The sequence below is a fragment of the Rhopalosiphum padi genome, chromosome 1 (genome assembly GCF_020882245.1).
Source record: "Rhopalosiphum padi isolate XX-2018 chromosome 1, ASM2088224v1, whole genome shotgun sequence".
Classification (NCBI taxonomy): Eukaryota; Metazoa; Arthropoda; class Insecta; order Hemiptera; family Aphididae; genus Rhopalosiphum; species Rhopalosiphum padi.
In genome coordinates, this window is record NC_083597.1 from 31,355,393 (window position 1) to 31,379,919 (window position 24,527).

Genomic DNA, 24,527 nt, shown 5'->3' on the forward strand with positions numbered 1-24,527 from the left:
TTTCATATACATACGAGCTCTATTAACTTAAATCAATCCTAAATAATTCTTAAAGATACTTAGGTATCCTTTAAATACTAGATAATACCTGTAATGGAGCTTAGGGCCTTTTTTTTAATTGATACTTTAAAAAGAAAGAGAATGTCCAAAACTATTCTTTTTGTCAGTAACATCGATTATAAGTACCTATCTTTTATCTCGAGTTCTTACATTTTAAAGTGACAAAGGTGGATAGTGGATATATGAATTAAACATTTATTTTACATAAAAGAACATAAATATAAAAATCCGGATATTTTCTTCTATATTTTTTTACTATCAATAGGTTAACGACTAAAAGTGTATTTTACCAACCGTGGTAATATTAATAAATTATAATCATGCTTAAATATGTTTTTTTAAAGTGCGCAAGTGAACACCGCTCTTCTGTACGATATGGTTCAAGTGAGTCACTGTAATGGATGTGTTAAATTTGAATTCAATTATATATATCGTTCTATGCGAAAAACGATTTTGAGCGGAGACTAAGTTGATGTTCAATAAACATTATTTACTCGGTTAATAAATAACACAATGTTTGTAAAAATAGAATCACCTGTTCCAAAAATGATTTATATTCTAAAATTTATATTATATTGTAAAGTACTACAATATTATTATTATTACCATATCCACTGACACAATATAATTGAAAATAAACAAAACGTTAAGTAATGAATATTATGACGAAAACATGTATTAGTTTATACTTGAACTATTATAATATAATATACGTTAATAATTATTGATAAAAACTTAAATATTTAATCATTAAAAATTTGCTTTAATGGAACTTGATTGAAAAACTTTTGGATAATTCCTATAAAAGCTGAGCTTAATGCTTGTTCAAATGCCGATTGCATTTCGTCAAATAACTCTTGCCAATTTTCGTTAAGAAAAATATTCATATGATTACCTAAAAATAAAATAGTATCACCATAAATATTATTAAAAATACATACAGCTAATATACATATATTTATCTTAATATTTTTTTATATAATATTATGTAATAACATTATATAAATTACCCATTAGAATATTAGATAATTTGAAATTATGGTAAATCAAAACAGGTAGGTATTAATAAACTAAGGAAATAAAGTATCAATTTACCAATAATAACACAATAAACTATATATTTGGAAATACCTATATCATATCATGTTAAAAGAAAGAACCAATTGAGATAAATTATAATAAATTAAATGATGATTTAAATTTATCGTAATAATGCGCATTACACAAGTAATAAAATAATGAACTGAAATCTAATACTAAAGTATTAAAGGTTGTACTCGACCTTCACTCACCAAGAGCTTTGTTTCCATTGAATAAATTATCAAACCAAATATGTATTCTTGAGGTAGTAAATTTCCAAGATAAATCTTGTACTCCTAAGAATATACTCCCGTTTTTCAATGTTTGTGTCATTTGCAATATACCAGTAAGCTTGAAGTTTTCTAGAAAAAATACACTAAGATTATATATCAATTCTAATTTAAAATCAATAAATAAAAACATTTTAGTAGCAACCTAAACTAATTTTACATTGTCCATTTCCTATGATGGGTAAAACTAATATTTGACCATTCATTTCGTACAGTCCTTGTAAAACAATAGGCTGTTGAGCTTCAGATTCAATTGACATACTAAAGTTTACCGGATCGTAACTGTAATAATCCAACATTAGTAATCGTACAAAAATATTATTATTACCATTAATATACATGGCTTTTTTTATTATCAAAGATCTCATATTTATTATATCCAAGTCCTTAAAATTGAGTTTGAGTTTAATTGATGGAGTCCCTTGATCTATTCCTAGTCTTGAAATTCTCAATGGATCCATTTTATGCAAGCCCAAACTAGGGATACCTGTTAATAATATCACCATGATACAATAATGATGATAACAAATTTAAGTAAAAATATACAATTGGTAAATCAAATATCTAAAATTATAACTTTTCAGTTTAAATATAGTTACCCGTCGCTAATTGAGGAATCGCACTTTGTAATCCTGATCTAACACATTCATCAAATTCTAAATCACTTATATGACACTTCACAAATTCCTTTGCTATAACAAAATAATATATTATGAAAAATTGAATGCATTTAATTCTAAATTTTAATTTAATTCTATTCACAGTGACAACATAATATTCTATTAATATCAAACTAAACAAAAAAGTATTTATTATTATTATTATTATTTTTTTTTTTTTTTGAATAAATTGATCTAGATTCATTCTAGATTGAACCTTATATTTTATGTTTAGAGGTCTAATTACTTTAAAAACCTATATTAAACTGAATAAAAATATCATATTCAAAAAAATATCTCTACTTAGGCAGAAAAAATGTTAAAAATAATTTCACTTGTTTAACGATTAACTAATTGAAATAAATTTCGTTGAAACGAATTTCCTTTATAGTTTATCCTTCCGCAGTTACACATTGAGAATCTAATAATAATATCAAAAATGACCTATTTAAAGTAAAAACAAGATGAAATAATAAATCATAACAATTGGAAAACGATACTAAACGAAGTTTGATTCACTATAGTGTTTCGAAGATGTTTTAAAAGTTTTAAGTGCCCATTAATTTCTAAATTACAACAAAATAGCCCATATTAATTTTGTTAAAACTATATGTATTCTTCAACAATTTATAAGTCTTAAAAAGTCAACGTTAGATTATTATCTTAACATTTTTATTAGTCGATACTATAATCGATTAAACTAAGTAAATAGTAATCTAACAAACAAAATAATAAAACTTTAAAAATCATATAACTGTAATAATATAAACTAATAATTATTGGAATGAACATACTTAAAAAAAAATAAACATGTAAATATTTTTATATTTATATTTATATTTTATTATTATTTTCAGTGTAAATAATAGTGTGCGTAATGAATAAATCGTTAATCTAGATAATCCGATTACACCGATTCATCCCTAAAATTCTGATTCGAAAATCTGTATAATTTAGATACTTGGATCTCATCCCCATCCATAGTGCATAACCTAACCTAACTTATATTAATACATGTGGTACTTATGTATTTTTTACTGTTTTTTTATGAGATAAAATTGTTTATGAATACTATATTTTTTATAGTATCCTAATTCTTGATATTTAAATGTGTGTATAGATCTCCGTGATTTTTTGTATATTAAGTATTAAGTTAAGTTAGGTAGGTACATAGACACCAACTTAACGGAGGCAACTAAGACAATCGTTCCCGAACTCGATTACAACAAGGGTAAAACGTAAAAATAGTATTTCGACATTTCACTTTAAAAATTATTTGATTGTTATGACAGTTAATGAGTTTTGACATAAAAATGTTTATCAAAAGAACTTATTATCTAAATATATAGCTAAAAATAAAATACCATGAATCATAATAATTATACAATATATATTATATTCTAAACAAATTTTTTTTTTAAAACAATTGATATTTACAGATACTTATATAATGCTTAAAATAATGATTAGTATTTTTAAATACTATAAACATAGTATTGCACTATTGTAAAGTACTTTCCGTTCAAGTTTTGAATACTTTAGACGTTAGAGGATACTATTTCAAATTTGAGATGTATTCAAAATTTTATGGAAATCTGCAAAAATATAATGGTCAGATTTGAAATTAAATGCCCCAAAAGAATCTATAAAACGAAAAAACCTCATAAATATGAAGAAAATACAACCAAGTCCTTTGAATTTTCACCTGAAAGTTTTTGATTATTAATCATATATAATTAGTATATTATATACTTTCTGACATACAACTAAGATTTATTTAATTTAACCCTGAAGTTTGATCATTTTTATTGAACGTGGAAATGTTTTTAATTGATCCAAAAATATCACCACAAATATTATGTGAAGTTTACAAGGATGATTTAAATATTAATAAACTAAAACTTCACAGAAATATATTTCATGATATAATTAAAGGTCAAGGTTTAATTTTTTTTATCATTTGCAGATATATTGATTTAAAAATCAATCATATTTGGTCATTTATCTAATAAAGCTTAAGAATTGTGTGCAATTTATATTAATAGTACCAGTCACTACATGCCCAACTAAAAAATCGTTTTCCTTGTTAAGAAGATACATTAATACAAGAAACTGAAGAAACAATATGACACTGAACCATTTTAATGATTTGGCAGTTCTAAATTGTCACAAAACAATTGTAGAACCTTTGAACTTATGCAAGATAGGAAATATGATCATAACCAAGTGCTCGATATCTAAAATCTTTTTTTTTGTAGTTTTAACTGTTACTAGAATTGGAATAATATCCACGAACAGTAGTTCTTATTAATTATATTTTTTTATTTTACCCTGTGCTAAAATCCAAAATTAGACGTCTATGAATAGATATACAGAATCATAGAAATAGTAGAACCATAATTACGAAGTTGTAGAGTGCTCAGACCAACACCAACAACTTATACTACGCAAACTTCTAATCTGCTAGAAGAAAAAAAAAAGAAAAAATTAACATTCGCCTAACACAAAGATTCCACGAAAATAAATCCTTTCGTCCATCTAGAATATCATACAACTTTAAGTTCTCTTATTATTACTTTCAAGATGCTTTGGCTAGATTTTTATTGCATTTTCCAAAGTTGTAACTGTTATCGGATTACTTTTATGAGTTTATTACTACAATAATAAAATGTTCATCACTGAAATATTTTTGAGTAAAGCATATTAAATTTTTTTTAATTAATCTATTATTTGAGAATGAGTTTAATGATTAATAAATATACCCAAAATTATCATGTTTTTGATAATGTTAAATAAAACCATTTACACTTCTATAATTACAGTTGTGTACTCAGGCATAAACAAAAATACACGGCGTAAATTTAATTATCGTATTTTTATTTTTCGACGTCGTAAACAAGTTGAAACAGCTAGTACACATATGTGTATAGAACATTATGATTATATAATATAATTAAGTATAAAATTTTAGTGTATTTTATTTTTAACCTAATATATTTTTTTTAACATATTATGTATTATTATACAGTCATGTTAAGATAATTTTAAAACTGTATTTAAATACAGATACAAATTATCAATTTAGAAAATATTTAGGAATAACTAATTCACATGTATTTAAATACTTTTCAAAATTTCAAATATTATTTTAAATTTACTTATTTAGTTATTGTACAAATAGGTGAAAAAAATGTATAAGCTAACTACTACCAATTACTTATAAAAAATATAGTCATATTTAAATATTATTTTAATTTAAAAACTTTGAATTACCTACTAAAAAAGCAAAATTTTTTCATATTTGAATTCTGATGAAAAACTTTAATATTAATTAAACAATAAACAACTGGCAATATTTTTAATGAAATACAAAATAAATGAATATTCAAATAAATATTTAGTTATATATAAAATAGTATAATGATTATCAAAAAACAATCTGAAGTGTGAAGAATATTTCTTTAAAATTTTAAAAAGTATATACATAAAAATAATTAAATAATATATTTAAATACATTTACTTAAATTCTTTTACGTAAATACTTAATAAAACGGCTTTTATACAAACCCTGTACTCGTATACATATCAATTTATTTTTTGATCATGCATCTATATAAAATATGCGATTTTTCTATAGTTCTTATATTTACAAAAAATACTTTAGCAAATATTAATACAAATATTCCTAAATTTAATAAAAATATCAGTGCATAAATAATTTCTACTCCTGTAACAATAAAATATAATATGTAAGATTATAAAATTAATTTACACCATTTTTATGATGTTTATTATTTTAAACCGTATTTAAAGCACATAAATTTAAATAATATTGAAATTGTATAATCATTGATACTAAAATAGTGCTACATACTTAGGCACAATTTGGTTTTTAAATTTTGGGGAGGGCCATTATAATTTACATGTGTGTCTATGTTAATAAACTCAATTTTCAATATGAATAGTCTTAAAAAATTCTACACCAATATTTATGTATAGAAAATGTAAGTACATTGACTATCACAAATCATATCGGACAGTATATTATTTAATAATCGTATTAGAAAAAATATGCATCATACTCGATCGAGCATAATATTTCAAAATTACCTAAAAATATAGAATAATATTATTTTGCGCAAACCTATATTTGGTTAAGATAGAAACTAATAAAGAAAAAAATATTATTAGCAAATATTACAAAAAAAAAAATTGTAACATTTTCAACAATAAACAATTTTAAAATTTTAAGTAAGTGTAAAGTTTTATAGGTTGATGATAGCACATTTAAAAGTTTTCCTAAAGTATTCTTAAAATTATTTATTATTCATAGTACTAAAAATACTTCCTAGTATACTCCTTTAGTATTTTTTTTTAAATTAAATTGTATGTTATTTTCGCCGTATCCTAACATTTTTCAGCTTTTAGAAGTACTGAAAAATGTTCAAAGTGACATTTATATTAAAATGTGAAACTCAAATTTAACAAATAAACAAATAGAGGATGTAGAAAAAGATTTTGTTAAAAATACTATGACTCAGTTTGAAACAAAAAATATATCACGTCAAGAGTTTGTTCAAAAATTGGCGTACACAAATATATCTGTTTAATAAAATCAAAAAAAAAAAAAAAAAATCCTTAATATCATATAATAATATAATAATACGTAATATTATTTTTAATTAACTTTTAGAATAATAAATTGTAATTTTTTTTTTTAATTTTTAACCGCATAATTTTTATAAATGACAGTCCTTAGTTTATAAAAGTACGGAGGAAAAAATATATGTGCAAATTATTAACTAGGACGCAACTCAAATGTGTCTTGAGAAAACTACGGACAAAATATCATTTATGAACGCAATTCGAAGCGCCGTACAATTGTAAATCTATGTTGTTATGAACCCTCTACTACAATAGTTATTAACTTATCGGAGAGTATCAAATATTATAAACTCTTAGTTAACTCTCATTTTATTTTATCTATGTATTATAATAAGTTATGTTACCTATGTTTAACACAGACAATTATTTGCAAATAAACTTATTATCATCATTACTATTATTTTGGTTATTTTAAATTAAACAAAAATTTAACACATATACCAATTGATATTGAATTTTATCCATGATTTATCAATATTATTAAACTGATATATCGACCTTGTTGAATCTATTTCTCTGGTAAAAACTGAGTTATTTTTTACCCATACATACTAAATGTTTATTTTTTATTCAACAATTCAACTCTTTTACAATTTTTCAAAATTGTAATTTTTATTAAATTAGTATACACTATATACTCACGCAACTTAGAGAAAGAAACAGTGATTACACTTCCAACTACTGCATACAAAAAAAAGTTCATAGTTTTTAAAATAGTAGAGGACATATTGAGAAAATTAGCTAAACAAACAGAATTCTAAACTATTACAATTAATTTTACTTCATAAATAAATACGTTTGTGTGATTCAACTGTCTTAAAGACATTAATCATTTGTAAACCTATAAATTCATTATATTTGATAGTTTATTAATTAAATCTAATCCCTACTGTAGAAATATCTTAATGCATTTTTAAATGTTTACACCACAATTCGCAAACTCAAATTTCTAAAAATATAATTACAAATATTATTGTTTATAAATCTATACGATTTACGTGAAGTGCAAACCAATAATATTCATCACTTATAAAATTATACTTGTACTAGTTGTACTAAACTACTCATACTTATATTAAAGAGTAATAAATATTTTTACATATCTAAAATCTTATACCATCCCAATCAAAATTATTTTTTGATTGTTGTACAATTTATTATTGCGTTAAAGTCAAAATGTAACACACTATACTATTATATTATTGGTAGAATACATAAATAAGTTACTCTCAAAAAGTTATAAATAATACTTATAAAGTTCTGAATGGTACTTAGAAATATGTTTATTCATTTTTTTTTCCTAGTATAAATAAAAAATATAATTAAGAAATACTTACAAGTAATTCAATTTTTAAAGAAATTTCAGAAATTGTATTTTTAACAAAGTTTAATTGAAATAGTATTTTTAATGAAATATGATTCATTGTTTTCAAATTGAACACCAACTCTCATAATATCACCATAGCACTATCATAATATAATGTCCATTTTTTAATTATTACTTTATTTGTAAGTAGTCTTCATTTTAAATTAATACATATATAAAGATCCCTTTAATGTAATATAATATTTATTCATATATTTCAATATTTATTTAATTTTTCTTGGATTTATTTGATGTACCTCGCTTTGTGAACTTATTTTACTGGAGTGGACAATTCACCTAGGAGAATTAGATATAGACGATATAGTATATTTAATATGTTTTCGAATGTAGTATAAACTATTCTCGAAAGTTTCTCAATATTTCTGAGAACAATCTATGAAACTTTCATTCAAATCAATTGAGTATATTTTTTGAATCTATAAACTACAAAAATAAGTACATTTCGTTTTGTTTCGTATATTTTAATAAGAAACATTAAATTAAATATTATTGTAACTTTATATTATATAAACAAAAATGATTCAATATTTTTGAGCCACCCTAAACCAACTTGTAGAGATTAAAAAATAAGTTTAAAATATCTTTCCCCCACTCCCCCCGAGTCACAAGGTTAGTCCAGTAGTTAATAAAATCAGTACGTTCAAACATAATATAAACTCTTCTAAAATATAATATTAGTATAGATTGCAGCTTCACACTGTAAATTAGGCAACCAAACTTTATCGCAAAGTGTTCCGAAACCGTCTAAATAAATAGGTATCAACTTAAAGTAACTACCTAAACAATATTTAGTATAAATACGTTCAAATTGTTTAAAATGTTCCAAAAAAGCTGATTAAATAATAAACTATGCTATTTCAATGTGTTTTATATTTTAAGAAGTCATCCGTAACAAACATATTATATTTTCTGCTAGTTACTATATTTACGTAAAAAAATACAATATATTTTCCATTTTATATTAAAAACAGCAATAATTTCATCAGAAAATCGGACCCGGTTTAGTCCGATCGAAAACGGCGCTCAGTTTATTTATTAATTTGCATGTAAGTGTGACTTGATTTTATTGCAACTCGGTTTTGTTCAGTGGTGGTTTTACGGGAGAGAGAGTGGGTTCTGACTTAATAATAGCTGTACGTAAAAAAAGTAATCATAGCCATAAAAATACAAAATATTTATTTTAAATACATTTTGTTTTTCATACAATTTAGTATAAATAAGTGTGTAGCAAATAAAATTACTATTCATACAGGTACCTATCGATGAAAAAAAGTGACATGCGTAGATATTTGTAGGTATGCACAGTATTCTCACCCCCACCCCTCTACCACACTTGAGAATTGTCCCCTCTCTAGTCTGAATTTACTTCTATATAGGTATGATTTACTTTATAAGTAAACTGGACATAGTTGGACATATTTTATTATTCATTTTAAATTTATATTTAATGTATTTGATTACTGTTGTTAATTATTTTAAATCACTGCTGTATATAAATAAATGGTGGTTAAAAATAAAAAATGTTTTTCCTGTGAACTTCACACATGAAATCGCAGTGCCCATACTCTATCACGCCAATGTAGTTACACTTCGTTGATTGCATTATATTATAGGTAGTAATAAATTAAAGTACAAAATAACAAATATTCCCTAAACCGGTTTTATAATTAAATCTCAATCAACTATATCTATTAGTATCTTGCACGGAAAACATACCATAAATAAATCATTTAATTAAGTATACAAAACTTGTTTTATTCAATCCGACTATATTGTTGAATTGTCTGAGAATTTGAGTATTTCAGAGGAAAACATTAATAAAATTAAACTATAGTCTATAATTTATTAGTCTATTGTAAGTTAGATAAGTTTCTATAAATTATCATTAGCAGTAACGACTAATTTTGCTATCAGAAAATAATGCATCTTTTTTGGGCTTTTTTATGTGTAGTTTTAGACAATATTATACCTGCCGCCTACTGCCTACCGTCTGGTTTAAAAAACATTTAACTTTGAAGATAGATTATATTTTAATTGAAAATTTAAAGCACCAATGGGCAATGAGGTTGTAGAGGTTTTGTTTTCCAGTTATAGAATTTTGTTTGATACATTCGTAAATTCGTAAATCCGTTCATTCGATCAGTATAACGTTCAAGTTAACATAAATGTAAAAAAAAATCAAAAATTCAAAATTGCCAATAATGTAATTATTTAATTTTATATTAGGATATACATTTAATTTTAATTCGATTATGTATTAGTTACTTTAAAAGTCATGAATACAAAATAATAACTATTTATTAACTAATTGTTAAAGCTACCTCTTGGCTAACAATTAGTACATAGTACATATAAAACAATATTATATGTATACCTATTATAATATGTAACATTACACAGATTAGCGCACGTTGCACAACATAAGATTAAAAATTGAATGTAAGTACTACTTAAAATAAAGACAGTTTATTAAGGCAAATAAAAGATCATGAAAAGTTTGAAAAAAAATTTATTCATTACACAAAACAAATGATTAATTAAATTTTAAAAATAAATGTGAATTACATATAGTAATATATACCTATAATGTCTTGTAGTGTGTACCTACCTATAATAATATATATTAGTTTCTTTGTATGTAATTTCCTTTTTCTTAGATTGCTATCTAAGCTGAATAATTTATAATAATATATCGTACTTAAATTTATATAAATGTATATAAATATATATATGTTTTATGTTTATAGGTATATAATACAATATACAAATGTGAATATTTATATAATGTATCTTAATACGATCTTTTCAAGGTCTTGAGAAATGCACTTAATGCGAAATGCATTTAAAAACCATTTTAATCAAATATATAAAAACAAAACATTAAAACCGGCTGAGTAACACAGCAGTTCATTAAACATATTGTGCCATTCCTACAATTTAGAATTTCATTATTTTTAATAGTTAAAGGAATATTTGGGTAATTACTAATTATAATAACTATTATAGTAATTTATTTAATATAATATAAAGATACTCGTAACGTTTACCTATTATTTAACATATGATTAGGTATGACCATGATACTTGCAGTGTAGCAAATATTCCCAAAGATAAGTATTAAGTTTAATTAAATTCGTATCAACAAAATACTACATTGGTGTCTAATATAATGTCAAATTAATAACCATAGTTAATCAATTGAAGGTCTACATAAAATATTATTAGAATTAGAATTTACAATAACTATAGGCTATATTACAATAATTTTGTATTATTGTATTCTTATAAATTATAATAAATGTCATATTTTATTTTTTTGAAACTTGAATGAGTTATTCGTATTCAGTGCTAACTATTTTCTAATAAAATTAAAAAATCTTTTTTTAACATAATGTATTTGTATACAGATAGTAATTTTAAAAAAAAATGTTAGTACTGTACTGCTATACAGTAGATGTTGAGTGCACTGCAATGTATGTATTAAATTTAAATTCAATAATAAATCATCAAGAGTATATTTTTTGATATATTTGTATAGTTATTCAAGTAATTAATTTTACTATTATAGTAATACAGTAGGTTGAATTAATTTTTTTCGAAAACATTACATTTGAAAATATTAATGTGTGCATTAAATATAATAAATAATACACGTAGAAAGTTCCGAATAAACATGAATAATATTTTAGAATTACCACAATATAACAACTAAAATCGTTAATAATTATTCTTCTTTTAAATATCTAATTTTGTCCGAAATTTAAATTAAAATGTTTATAAAAAAAAATACTGTATTTATAAATGTTATACATTTTTTAGTTACATTAAAATCTAGTTATAATCAACCTTGCATTCAATTTTCAACCCTTATCAATAAAAATCTAGCATTTTATTAATTAACAACTGCGAAATGATTTAATGCATTTATCAAAATTTAAACTTCAAATATATTATATACAAAAAAATGATGATGTGTGTACAGTGTGTAAGTACCTTATAAATATTTTTAAATACTTACCTATAAATAAAAAATTACATTACATTTTCAAGCTTTTTAAGCAATTGAAGAAATTTTTATTGACATTTATAGAAAAAAAAACTAATAAAAATTGTAAATTTAAACTGTCTATAAATAACTTTAAAACAAAGTGTTTTAGCATTCCTAATTTTCATTAATATTTTAGATTTTCTAGTTATTTTTGATATATTTTTTTACTTTTATCACTTAAAGGTACTAACCTAACCAACTACCTAGATCCAACTTGATACCAGAAACCATCCTTAAAGTAGAAAATTCAAACGTTCTTTTCATCTAAAAAATTATTACTTACAAAAAATACAAAACATATATCATTGTCATCGCTTTGCTCTGAATTTATTATCTCAAATACATGTAATTTATTTTAAACAAGAATGTAAACTTCGCTTAAAAAGTATCAATGTATATTAATCAATTATACAACTTAAGCAAACAAAAACCTGCAAAACAATAAACACGCTCGATAAATAATTTTTAAAAAGTACTTAATATATTATTATCTAAACATTTTATTTTTACAAGTTATTTATTTATGTTATAAATCACCAGCACTTTTTATTTTGTTACTAAAATGTCTTCAATTATAACTTACAGGAATACGTACAAATTCATATTATAATAGAAATATTTTTTTAAATCACAAATAATTACAATATAACGCTTTTCAAGTATCCCTTAAATATCAAGTCTTAAATATTGAAATGTAATAATATACGTCTTAACCTTTAATATTTAAATATTTTTTATATTATTTATCCAATACACGTTTGAAGCATTTTTAATATGGCTGTTACAATAACAAAAGTATAAAATACATTATCTGTTAATGTATTTAATTTAGAAAAAATAAAAATATTTAAATATATTTTTATGATAATTAAATAATATCGAATAGTAGTATCCTAGTAGATATATTATATTTATATACAAAATGCAAAAATATAGAAAAAGCAAATTTTCCGCCACGTAATTTCAACTATTTCAAATCGCCAGGTTGAGTTTATGCCTCTGTATTATTGAAACAAAAAACAAATCAAAGCATCTGAGTAATTCTATTATTTTTGCTTCCATGCTGAACCGTAAAAGATATTAGAGAAAATTACAACATTAACATTGAAAAGAAAAATACTCTAAAGACAATAACACACGTACTTTTTACGTACGTGTAAATAGATATCTAAAAATAAGCATTATATTAAAATATAAATGAAATAATATATCCATAAGTAAATTATAAATTTACGCTTTAGCGAAGTATTGAACTTTAAAAAATTAAAATATTTAGTTTATTAATAATTTGTTCTATTGCAGCTACGATGACCGTGAAAGCTTTCATGTTAAACCCATGACAATTTTTAAATTTTAATCTTTATGCACTTAGATAAATCCAAATTTCAACCATTAACTTCAATAATACACTCATTAAATCATACCGTAATAGTAATTGATTTTATTGACTTGGATAAGAATTATTTTATCAATAAATTATAAATATCAAAATATTTCAATATTTTTAAATAAAAATACGTAATTAATATTATTCAATAAATATAAATTGGTTTACCATCATGATGCATTTATAATGAATTTTAATTTAAACTTTATATATTATGTATGATATCAAATTAAACTTAATTACAATAGATAAACGTCATTTTTTCTCCAAATTTTTACTTAAAAAATATAATATAAAATATAAGGTTATAGTAACTGACAACTTGTTGCTATACATATACGTATGTCAATTTAGTTGCCTATGCAATCTAATACTAGTCAAATAATATATTCTTTGTATAAGTATTGTAAATAATATATAGGTATAAAATAAATATAGTTCTTATTTATATTCATATATAAATCTAGATTGGTGCTTTTTGATGAGAACAATTTCAATAGGTTTATCGTGTGATATTACGTGGCCTTTATGTACAAACTTCAAAAATCTTTTTAACTAAATTTACCTATTAAGCTCTAAATTCCATTTATTATATTTATTATTTAGTCAGATAATTTATATTTTCCAAAAATGCAAAAACCGTTACCAAGACTGAGTCATAATTAAAATACTCAAAAATGAATTAATCTTTATATCTATTATACTATATATTATAATTTGAGTTAATGTAAAATCTATTTTTCTCATGAATGACGATTATATTTTTATAATATAAGTACGCGAGCACTTTTTTGTCGTACTAATAACTCCGTCTATAGTATTGAAAAATTAATATTGAGAAGATTTTCACAAATCTATATTTATACAGAATCACAATATATATGTTGACGTTAAGTTGAGTAAGATACGAAAATAAGAACACACCAGACACCACTGGCACTGGCTGTCCAGTAAAATACAATTTTACCAAATAAAGACGACTATCACGAAATATCTTTTATCTTATTAAATTAAATACATTCAAAAAATAAAACATCAAAAACTTACTATAGTTTATCTTCCTCGTTTGTAGTAAGTACCTACATTGTATATTTAACACGTGAAAACTACAAATACTAATGTAAACACATCATAAAATATAAAAAAAAATCTACAATGGATTTAATTTTTAGGACATGCTGCGTTTTCACTTAACCAGTGAAAAATAAATTTCACTTATAATAATTTACCAGGAAACAATTTTTGTGATAAAACATACATAAAATTACGAAAATTGTATAGCTTTTTTAGAAAATTTAAAGAACTCACACTATGCTAGACAAAGGTAATAATTTATAAAGCAATGTTTACAACAAAAATAAAAAGTATTATTAATTTTAATTAACTTTGTTTAATTATTTAAAGAGTAAAATAGATATATATAATATTATATATTATTAATACTTGATATTTAATATATAATATATAATATGTTTTGTTTTTACATGTTTAAGGTACATATTATGTCACTATTTGAATATCTGTATGGCTGTATGTTATTATTTAACTCTAAGACTAGCTAGAATCTATAATTATTATTATAGCTAAATATGATCCATCTTATAACAAGATTTATTTTTACTTAATAATTTGTAACGACGACGAAAAGTTAATATTCAATTATTACGAAACACAACTGTTTAAGGATAAATTGAATATTATTAATAATCTAAATATTCCTATAATTTATTTTAATTTCTGTAAATTGTATAGAGCCTACTAAATATTGTTTCTAATAATTAAACATTTTAAAATATTTAGTATAAAGAACGAACATACTAAATAAAATATTATATTTTTATCAATGTGTACAAAATCATTTATCTTTTGAACTGAAAGTGCAGATCATACTTCTAAGCTTACTTATTGATATTTAATAGCAATATCATTATACCTACCGCTCAAAGATTAGTGTTCTACGTGACTACGTATTTTTATGTTTCTATAATTTCGATAAAATATGTGGCACGCTTTCTGCCGTTTATTGCTATAGTAAATAAAACATGTTGAATAATTTATATTTTGTGCTTTTTTTATTATTTTTACCGCAACTTTGATTGATGTCCGAATAATATTTGTTGTGAATAATGAGTATTTTTAAGTTTGTTATACACCCATATGTCTATATAGGCACAATATAATACATAGAATTCGATATTAATTGTCTCTGAGGGAATTGTTTGACACACGATAGATCAATAACAACCATAAAAAGTTGTACGCAGTTTATATCAGCTCCGACAACCACTATGGCAAGTATAAGCGATGTTTTCACAAATATCAAAATGGACGGTTGTCTTTAAATGAGCGCCATTTTCAAGAAAGTGGAATTTTTTCTTCTTTTTTTTTTCTGATTGGGCCGATTGTATAATACAGATTATACTATAATTATAGTGAGATCATAGAAAACATGGTGATTATCACTGATATCACTAACTCCAGCATGACAGCACCCACCAACCACCAGATAAATTTAAATCTGTACAGTTATGGACATTTAAGCATGTAACTTATAATGTGACTTTACATAGGTAGAAATAAACTTTTTGGGTAAATCCCCCAAATATTTCATTATTCCTCCCCTTCACCCAGTCCACCCCCGACAAAAATATAATTATTATTGAATTATATTCGCATTTAAATTTCGTACATTTAAGAACTAATAAGTTTAATTATTTATTTGTACAAATATTATGATAATTTATTTTATTAAATCTTAAATGCATAAATAGTATTGTATAACCATTAAAATAATAAATATGAATGTATACCACAAGTCTACAATCTACAACAAAATATTTTATCGCATTTTCTAAGCAAATATTTAACGTTATTAATTACCACAGATTTTTGTCTTCTATCCACGATAAACCTAACGTGTTATATGAACTGTAAGCCTTTTTTTAGGTTTGTAGTTTGTCGGGGGGAGGGGTGTAACACCTAAAAATATTAGTCTCCGTTGAAAAAGTAATGAATTTCCACATATATGATTTTATGTACTTCGGTACTACTTAATTTTATTAATCAGTGTACCATTTTTCAATGACACGACTTCAAAAATTGTCTTAATTCATTAATTATTAATTGATTAATAAATAGGACTCATATTAACTTATTTTTATTTCATATAATATGTATACTTACATATTTTATTATATTATATTGACACATATTTTATACAATTCCGCCTTTTTCCTGAATCGATTAAAACTTAAATAAGTATAATTTGTATGTATATTCTTCTTAAAATTATTAAATAGTCCCTGACCTTTCAAATTTGACAGTAGATGGCCTACAATATATTTATTCTAAAATCACTTTGAAGTATTTTGAACACAACAGAAATAAGATGATTTCATTAAATTAATTTCTTGTTTTATTAAGTTTCAGTTATAACTTGTACTACATTTTTTACTATTTATATCGATGGTAAGTAGTAAGATATAAATAATTAATTAGCATTCATTAAATCCTGATAGTTTAGTTTGATTTATTTTCCAATAAAAACAATAATTATATAGTTTAATAGAAATAAAAAATACATTGTTGGGTGTTGTCCACAAAACTCAGTCAAAAACAGCCATAAAATGTATATTAATATATTATACACCATATTACTATAATAATAATTATGTTATACAACTTTCAAATAAAAGTAAACACAAGACCATGACATTGTTCTAGTCCAATAGCACCTATTTAAAAAGGTAAGACCACGTGAGATAGCAGCTAGCAAGATACCGGATATTGTGGACCGTGTTCAACGACTCAAGTCAGTTACTCTTACCAGCGAATAAAACCGGAAATTCATTACGAATAATTACACATTTACACAGGTCAAAATGTGGATAGATAGACTATTACATAAAAACGCTTGTGATACAAAAAATATTTGTATTGTAATTATGTACAATACTACGAAACTTGATTAAAAAAGACTAACTGTTTAACCAACTTTAACTCTAAAGTATAAAAATTATTCTAACGTGAAAATATAAAACCACTGAAAGAAAAAAATACTATAATAATATTATTTTATTAAACGGAGGTGGCCATCAAGAGCACTCGTGAACTGCGTCCGTTATAGAATAAGAAATACGTAAGAATTAAGAGCCAATAAAAAAATTGTTTGTCAATTACCTAAAGCGTTCAGAAAAAATACATTAGACATAATTTTCTCGATTATTATTGTAAATGATTAAATATCAATTAATGTACAAAAATGATGTCTTAAAAATATTATAAACTGTGTATATAAAAGTAGTATTCTAGTTTAATAATTTAATTTTCACATATATATTTTTATAGTAGTAAAAATATGCGTCTAACAAGATTTACAAGAATAAACCACGAGCCGAAGGTTGGCCATCCCTGGCTAAATAACAATAATAAATTTGATTTTAATCAAATAGTTAACGTGATAAAAAATATATATATAATATATATTTATAATAATACTATAAATATAATATTTCCTGGAAATTAAAATAAAATATATATAACTGCCAGCTACATAGCTAGTGATACTATACATTTTTAAAATATAAATCGTATTTTCTAACACGTTTTTGATTATTTTTTAACAAAAATAATAATCAAGGTTACTAATTAGTAATTACTAAACATAATTATTACCAAACATCTAGATTTTATCAATTTATATTTTACATAATATTATTAAACATCGTTACGATACCAAACACTAAATAAAAATACTAACCATATTTAAATTATTACTAATATTAATAAACATGAGAACGGTGAGAAAGTTATTGATATTATGTTATATTATGCATTATTTTAGATTATTTAATGCATAATTGATTTAAAAAATCGTGGCGGTCTGCCTTGTGTTCATTATTTCTGTAGACCCAGACTATTCCTAGGCCCACGGCAATTATTTTGTTTTTGCAAGGCCTTCTGAATAGTTGTGTTTTTTCGGAAATAATAATAATGAAACCAATCTGTTTGAATATTGATCCGTTTAATTATTTGAGTATTGAACCCAATTTAAATAGTTGTAAAAAAGCTCTTATTATAACTGGAATCATTGTAGTCATTCGATGTGAAATTATACGCTCTTGAACAAATGCGTTTTAACAGTATACATCTGGAATCTGGATAGTATAATTTTTAACAAATTTATTTATTAAGAATTATTTATATTATTTTAAAAGTACATGTTGGATATTTTTCATGGTGCAAACTTTGTACTTTATCGCCGATATTATTCACCTAAAATTCAATATTGATTTTATTTCTCCTCCGATCCCCCTCTTTAATACATCCTCAAAGAAGCTACAATAAACATGATTTGTACCCACACAAACTACATATAAAATTACAAAATAATACTTATTTTAAATTATTCTAGATGTAGGTCCAATCTGTTATTGAATTTACAATGTGGGCTTTTTTTTTCTTGGATAATTCTTCCGGCGATAGTTAAATCTACGCGCTCAATACAGCACAACAGTAGATTGTAAATAAGCCCTATACGTAATTAAAACGTGTAGTTCTTCAAATGTCTATCTTAATTCTTGAAAAATGCATAGGCAAAAAAGATAAATGACGATCAATAAATGAAGCAAAGTGCGATTAAAAATATTCAGAATCTTTTAACTTTGTAATACAGCCATCATATTGACATATTTTATAATAGTAAATATATATTTTAAAATAGATATGTATAAATGGTAATTTATTCTATCTTAATATTAAGTTTATATCAATCACTAATCACATAATAATATTTTATGTACCTACCTATAGTTACGGTCGATCTATATTAAAAATAATATTGCAAATAATGAAACGTCGGAAACATGAAACTTCTATCGTAATGTGTATAACTATGTTTAAGTATAAACTATAAAGACATAAAGTTCTTTGTTTATTTATCACATAATAATTTATACAAAAACGATATACAAAACAATATTGTGTTTACTTGCCTAATTGCGTGTTCTTAATTATTTTAATGTTTAGGTATTATTACATTCAAGTGACAAAAAATGTAATTTTATCTGTGACCACATAGTTACCTAATTATAGTGATAAATATTTATTATTATAACAATTAATGATTTTACGAGAAATTTGGATAAACTAGTGTACTAAAAACAATGCTACATTATTTTTAAAACGAATATTACATATTATAGGTAGTTATGTACACAAATTATATCCACAATCCGCCGTCATGCACAATTAAATTATATTTATTCACTATAATACCATGTATTTATTTTTATTCCAACGTAGATCATTTTTCAAGGTCGAATATTGAGTGCCGCGTAAATTATAACTGATTTTCATGAGATTTGCCCGTGTTATTCTTGTACAAATCATATTATATACATAAAACATCGTATAGACCATTTTAACGTATAAAAATTGTGTTCATTTACGTTGGCAATAATATTATTATTTACACGTCTCCTTAAGGTGTATGTATTTATTTTTATTTGCTTAAGATATTGTTTGAACTAAAACTGCGTACGTACTTAATAGCATTATGAAAAAATATTATTTTTTGTAAGCCAAGAAATTTAAATTTTTATTTTATTCTAAAGCAATCAATACAATTTCAATAAATGAATAAAATGTAAATTTTATTCATTTACTTTTTATTTTATATTTATATTTTATATATTTTTTTAAAGCATACACAATAAATACACGATACTGCATGCTACATTTTTTTCATAAGCATCCAAAACAACAAAATTAGTTTTATTGATAATGATAACATTATCAAATATGTGTTCAAATCTATTTATATTTGATCAGTAAATTTTATAGTTTATATATACAAAATACGATGTACACGTTGAACGTTCTTTGTAGGTAAATTATTTAATCATTCAATTATTGTAGTTTCTAATAATAAACTCGAGAATATAGAAGTAATATAATATAATACCAATGTGAATAAAAAGACACTGCACCAAGATTTGTTATCCTTGCTTCTCATACGATATGATATGTTATGATAAAATAAAAACATGTTCAATGTCCATGCAGCCATGCAGTTGACCATAATTGACTAGGGGAAGTGAATTTTAAAATAAAATCATTCAGAAAAAAATTAATAATTAAAAAAAAATCAAGGCTATCTCGTATGGACTTTTTAGTTGTATTTAATTTAATATGATATATAATATTTTTAAAACGGTATTTATTTTTATGTTATTTTAAATTATACAAACAAGTTTTTATAATTGGTAAATGCTTAAAAAATGCCTATGAAAAATAAAGTCAGTTTATGATGGTTTATTAATTAGTTTAAAAGACAAATACTATAGAACATCATGGCATATCTAGTTATTATACTATGTTTTTTTTCTTAATATTTCAGTTATAACTCTTGTAACTTATAATTAAACTGAAATTTATAATACCTCAATTATTTCTGGAGTCAACCATGTCTTGATTATTTTACTACGTATAACGTTTCCTTATGAATAATTTTTTTACCCATATTAATTCATTGAATTTGCTGGAAGGCAAATAAATATATAAATATTAATTTATTTATAATATTTACTTTGTATTCATTAGTATAGAGTTTTAAAGAAATTCCATTTGTAATTCTTCAAACTCGTACAATCATTTCAGTGGCCATTAACATAATATAAGTAATAAAGTCCAAAAATTATTCACAGAATTTTAATTTTGCAATATAAAGCAAACATAATATAAGTTATAAATTAAAAATATGTTCTATTCTTATGATAACAAAATATTTATAACTGAATTTTAAAGTCTACGTTGACTAAAATATATATTTTGTAAGGCTTTAAAGTTTAAATAGCTCGAGAATGGCTAAACTCTCATAAGTCTTCCTATTTACATCCATACCAATTATACGCATATTTTAATCCAAAATATAAATTTTTATTTTCATTACATTCCTGGTACTTATTACTTTCGACATCTGACCAATCTAAAAATGTTTATTATCTATTTATTTATACATTCAAAACTAATAAAATAACGATATTGTTTTTGTTACTTTACTTATTCATATTTAATTGAATTACATACTATAGTATTCATCAGGACTCAGATTAAATTAATTAAGAGTTAAAATGGTTGGGTTATGTTGATATATTTATGTGGGTAATGACATGAGTATACCACAATTTTTCATTTTTCCTTTTTTTACCTGAAAAATAAACATAGGTATTCCAATTATTGTGCACCAAATACCATGTATGTGTGTACAGTATTACCTATATAAATAATAATATAGAATATATATTTTATATGTGGTAAATATCCAATTTACAAAATTTTAAAATTAATTGTATTCAAAATATTCTACATACATTCACTCAAGAATTAGTTGCAATACATAAATTTCCTTCACAATTAAAAGCTTAGAACTGACAACAAATAAACATTGTTGTCTTAGTTAAAAAATGTTTTTTAACATTTTCATTTTATCGAATAAATATAATGAATTGTTGTACAGTTTGAGAATTTTTACACCAGAGTTGTGTACTTTTTAAAAAAAATCGAAATGAACATTTTTATTAACCATTAGCCAATGATAACTGTATAATATATTTTATGCCAGTCAATTTTAAAATATTGTAAGTGGTAAACACATATTTATTTTGAAGTAAAAAAATAATACACTAAAGCAGTGGTCTTCAACCGGTGGGTCGCGAGTCACCACCCATATTTTTGGGTCACGTAAACTTTAAAATTGGGTCACGATAAGTCTTCTTTTTAAAATTAAAATTAAATTTATAAAATTATATAAGGTAAAAAAATATTTTTTTAATTATTAAACTTGGAAAATTAATAAATGAAAATGCAATTAAAAAAAGTTTGTATTGTATTCAATTTTAATAGTACTAATACAAAGCATTAAGCAATTTTAGCTTTTTTACAAAGCTTACGTGGGTAGCGAAGAATGTAGGTCTAAAAAAGTGGGTCGTGAGTCCAAAAAGGTTGAAGACTACTGCTCTAAAGGATTACAAAGACTATTTTGCAGTTATTTTGCAGAATATTAAAACGTTTCATTAGCGAATATGTTAGGAAATTGACTTAATATTTCAAAATTAGTAGCACAACTGCAGCACTAATAAACATTAGCAGACTTAAAATTGTTTATACGTGACAAAATAGATCTCTTGTATCAGATGTAATATTTTCATGTATAACAAATATTTGAAGTTTAGTTTCTTTTAAAGTTGTTAAAATCTTTGGCATACTATTACAACAGAAATTATACATAAAATATTTCTCCCATAAACATTTATAACAGAATAGATTCGTCGATTATGATTTTCTATTACGAAATTCAACTTGAATTATTTTATTTGGCCTTGTAAATAAATCGCTTATGTTTTCTTTTAATATGAAAGTTAGTAGTTTAATTACTTACCAATGAAATATTATCAAAAATTATATCATAGTAATTTGCATTAAGCAAACTAATATCATTGGTCACACGTCATTTTCAACGAGAAGAGTTGCCAATTGTATAGGAATAATATGTATGGTGTATGTCCAATTTTAAAATTTATAAATTGCACACTCAATACATATCATGTATATGAATAATATTAAAATTTTTATTCTAATAAAAATAGAAACTTGCAAATTAGAAACGTTTTTAATCCCTTTAAAAAGCCTTCGTGACTGTCATGAGTTTACCCTATAAATATTGAATTGTTGAGAAACTAGTTTTAGATGTTTAGATATATGTATGTGTAATGTGTGTTGTCGTGTTCCTAAAATATTCTAATATAATTTTTTTTATTGCTATAATTGGATATTAGGTATTCTGAAACATTTAATTTTTAGCCCGCAAAATCGTGAAAAATATTACTAAGACCAATTTAAATGCAACTAACCATCTAAACTTCTTACTATCGGGCAACATAATAGACGTTGAAGAATTTCACTCACCGGGTACCTATTATAATTGGATAACGTTGATAGGCATGCGGTATGTACAGTTACATGGTGATGTATCTAATAGTCTAACACAAACGTTTACTAACAGTTTATAGTAGTTTAAATTTACGCATTTTAGTCTTTGTCGATACACTACTTATTTGAGTTTGCATAAAACGCAGTTAACTCTACAGTTGTTTTAAAATATTGTTTTGTTAAATGACCTATTATATTTGACTTAATGACCTTAACTAAACAGACTCAATTTGTTTTATTTAACTTTGACTGCTTATGAATGTTTAACGTTGCAAAAACAAAAATATGTAAAAAAAAAAAGTTAAATTAAATGGGTAATAGATGTTATAATATTATATTATTTTATATTGATAATAATGCTGCGTAATAAATTCTAATGTAGCATACCAAAGTTTGTACAAACCAGCATATAGTTCAATAATTATTTATAATAGAATGACTAAATGTTTATCATAAACAAATGACACAATTGTCTGTGTGGTATAGTCTTTATTTTTATCAATATACGTAGTACGTACGTTTTATTATTAATTCGATAATATTTATTAAGCCTTGAGATTTTTTTGATGTATTTTTTGTGTGTGTGTGTATATGTGTGTATGAGTACACGGCAAGTTATCGATAAAATTCTTCAATTTTTAAAAATGGGCGTAGTTTTGGGTATAAAATTGTATCTAGTTTATACTTTTGAGAGGTTAAACTTAAAAATACCCAATACTTATTTTTATAACTGGGAAAAACAAACAAAAAAATAAGGAAAAACGGGAATTTTTAAACAAATCCAATTTTCGACTCAATCGGTTTTGTTTATTTTTATATAACTGAAAACAAAAAAAAAACATAGATACTTGAAATTTACACCAAATGTTCATATTATTGTTTTTTATCTACAATATTTCGATTATTTTTGAGCTATTTATAGTCGTGGGAAATTTTCAGATTTTTTAAGTTTTTTTTATA

The 24,527-nt window shown here is 23.5% G+C and overlaps 1 protein-coding gene across 1 annotated transcript; it reads right to left on the reverse strand.

The window, feature by feature from the left end:
- Positions 1 to 779: 779 nt before the first annotated feature.
- On the reverse strand, positions 780 to 12,421 carry LOC132918350 (protein takeout-like). Its single transcript, XM_060979541.1, has 6 exons — positions 12,382 to 12,421; positions 2,030 to 2,122; positions 1,770 to 1,917; positions 1,576 to 1,712; positions 1,353 to 1,502; positions 780 to 955 (listed from the first exon to the last, which is right to left on the reverse strand). Exons 1-6 carry the CDS (start codon positions 12,419 to 12,421, stop codon positions 804 to 806), a joined length of 720 nt encoding a protein of 239 aa, XP_060835524.1. The 3' UTR covers positions 780 to 803.
- Between the last annotated feature and the right edge of the window lie 12,106 nt (positions 12,422 to 24,527).

Bases quoted from the DNA above. Each gene is read 5' to 3' on its own strand.
- LOC132918350 (XM_060979541.1), bottom strand. From the start codon at position 12,421: ATGGTTTCTGGTATCAAGTTGGATCTAGGTAGTTGGTTAG. The intron at 1,713-1,769 runs GTATATTAATGG...GGATTATTACAG, and splicing joins TTGATAATAAAAAAAGCCAT to TTACGATCCGGTAAACTTTA. The intron at 1,503-1,575 runs GTTGCTACTAAA...TATTTTTTCTAG, and splicing joins ACAATGTAAAATTAGTTTAG to AAAACTTCAAGCTTACTGGT.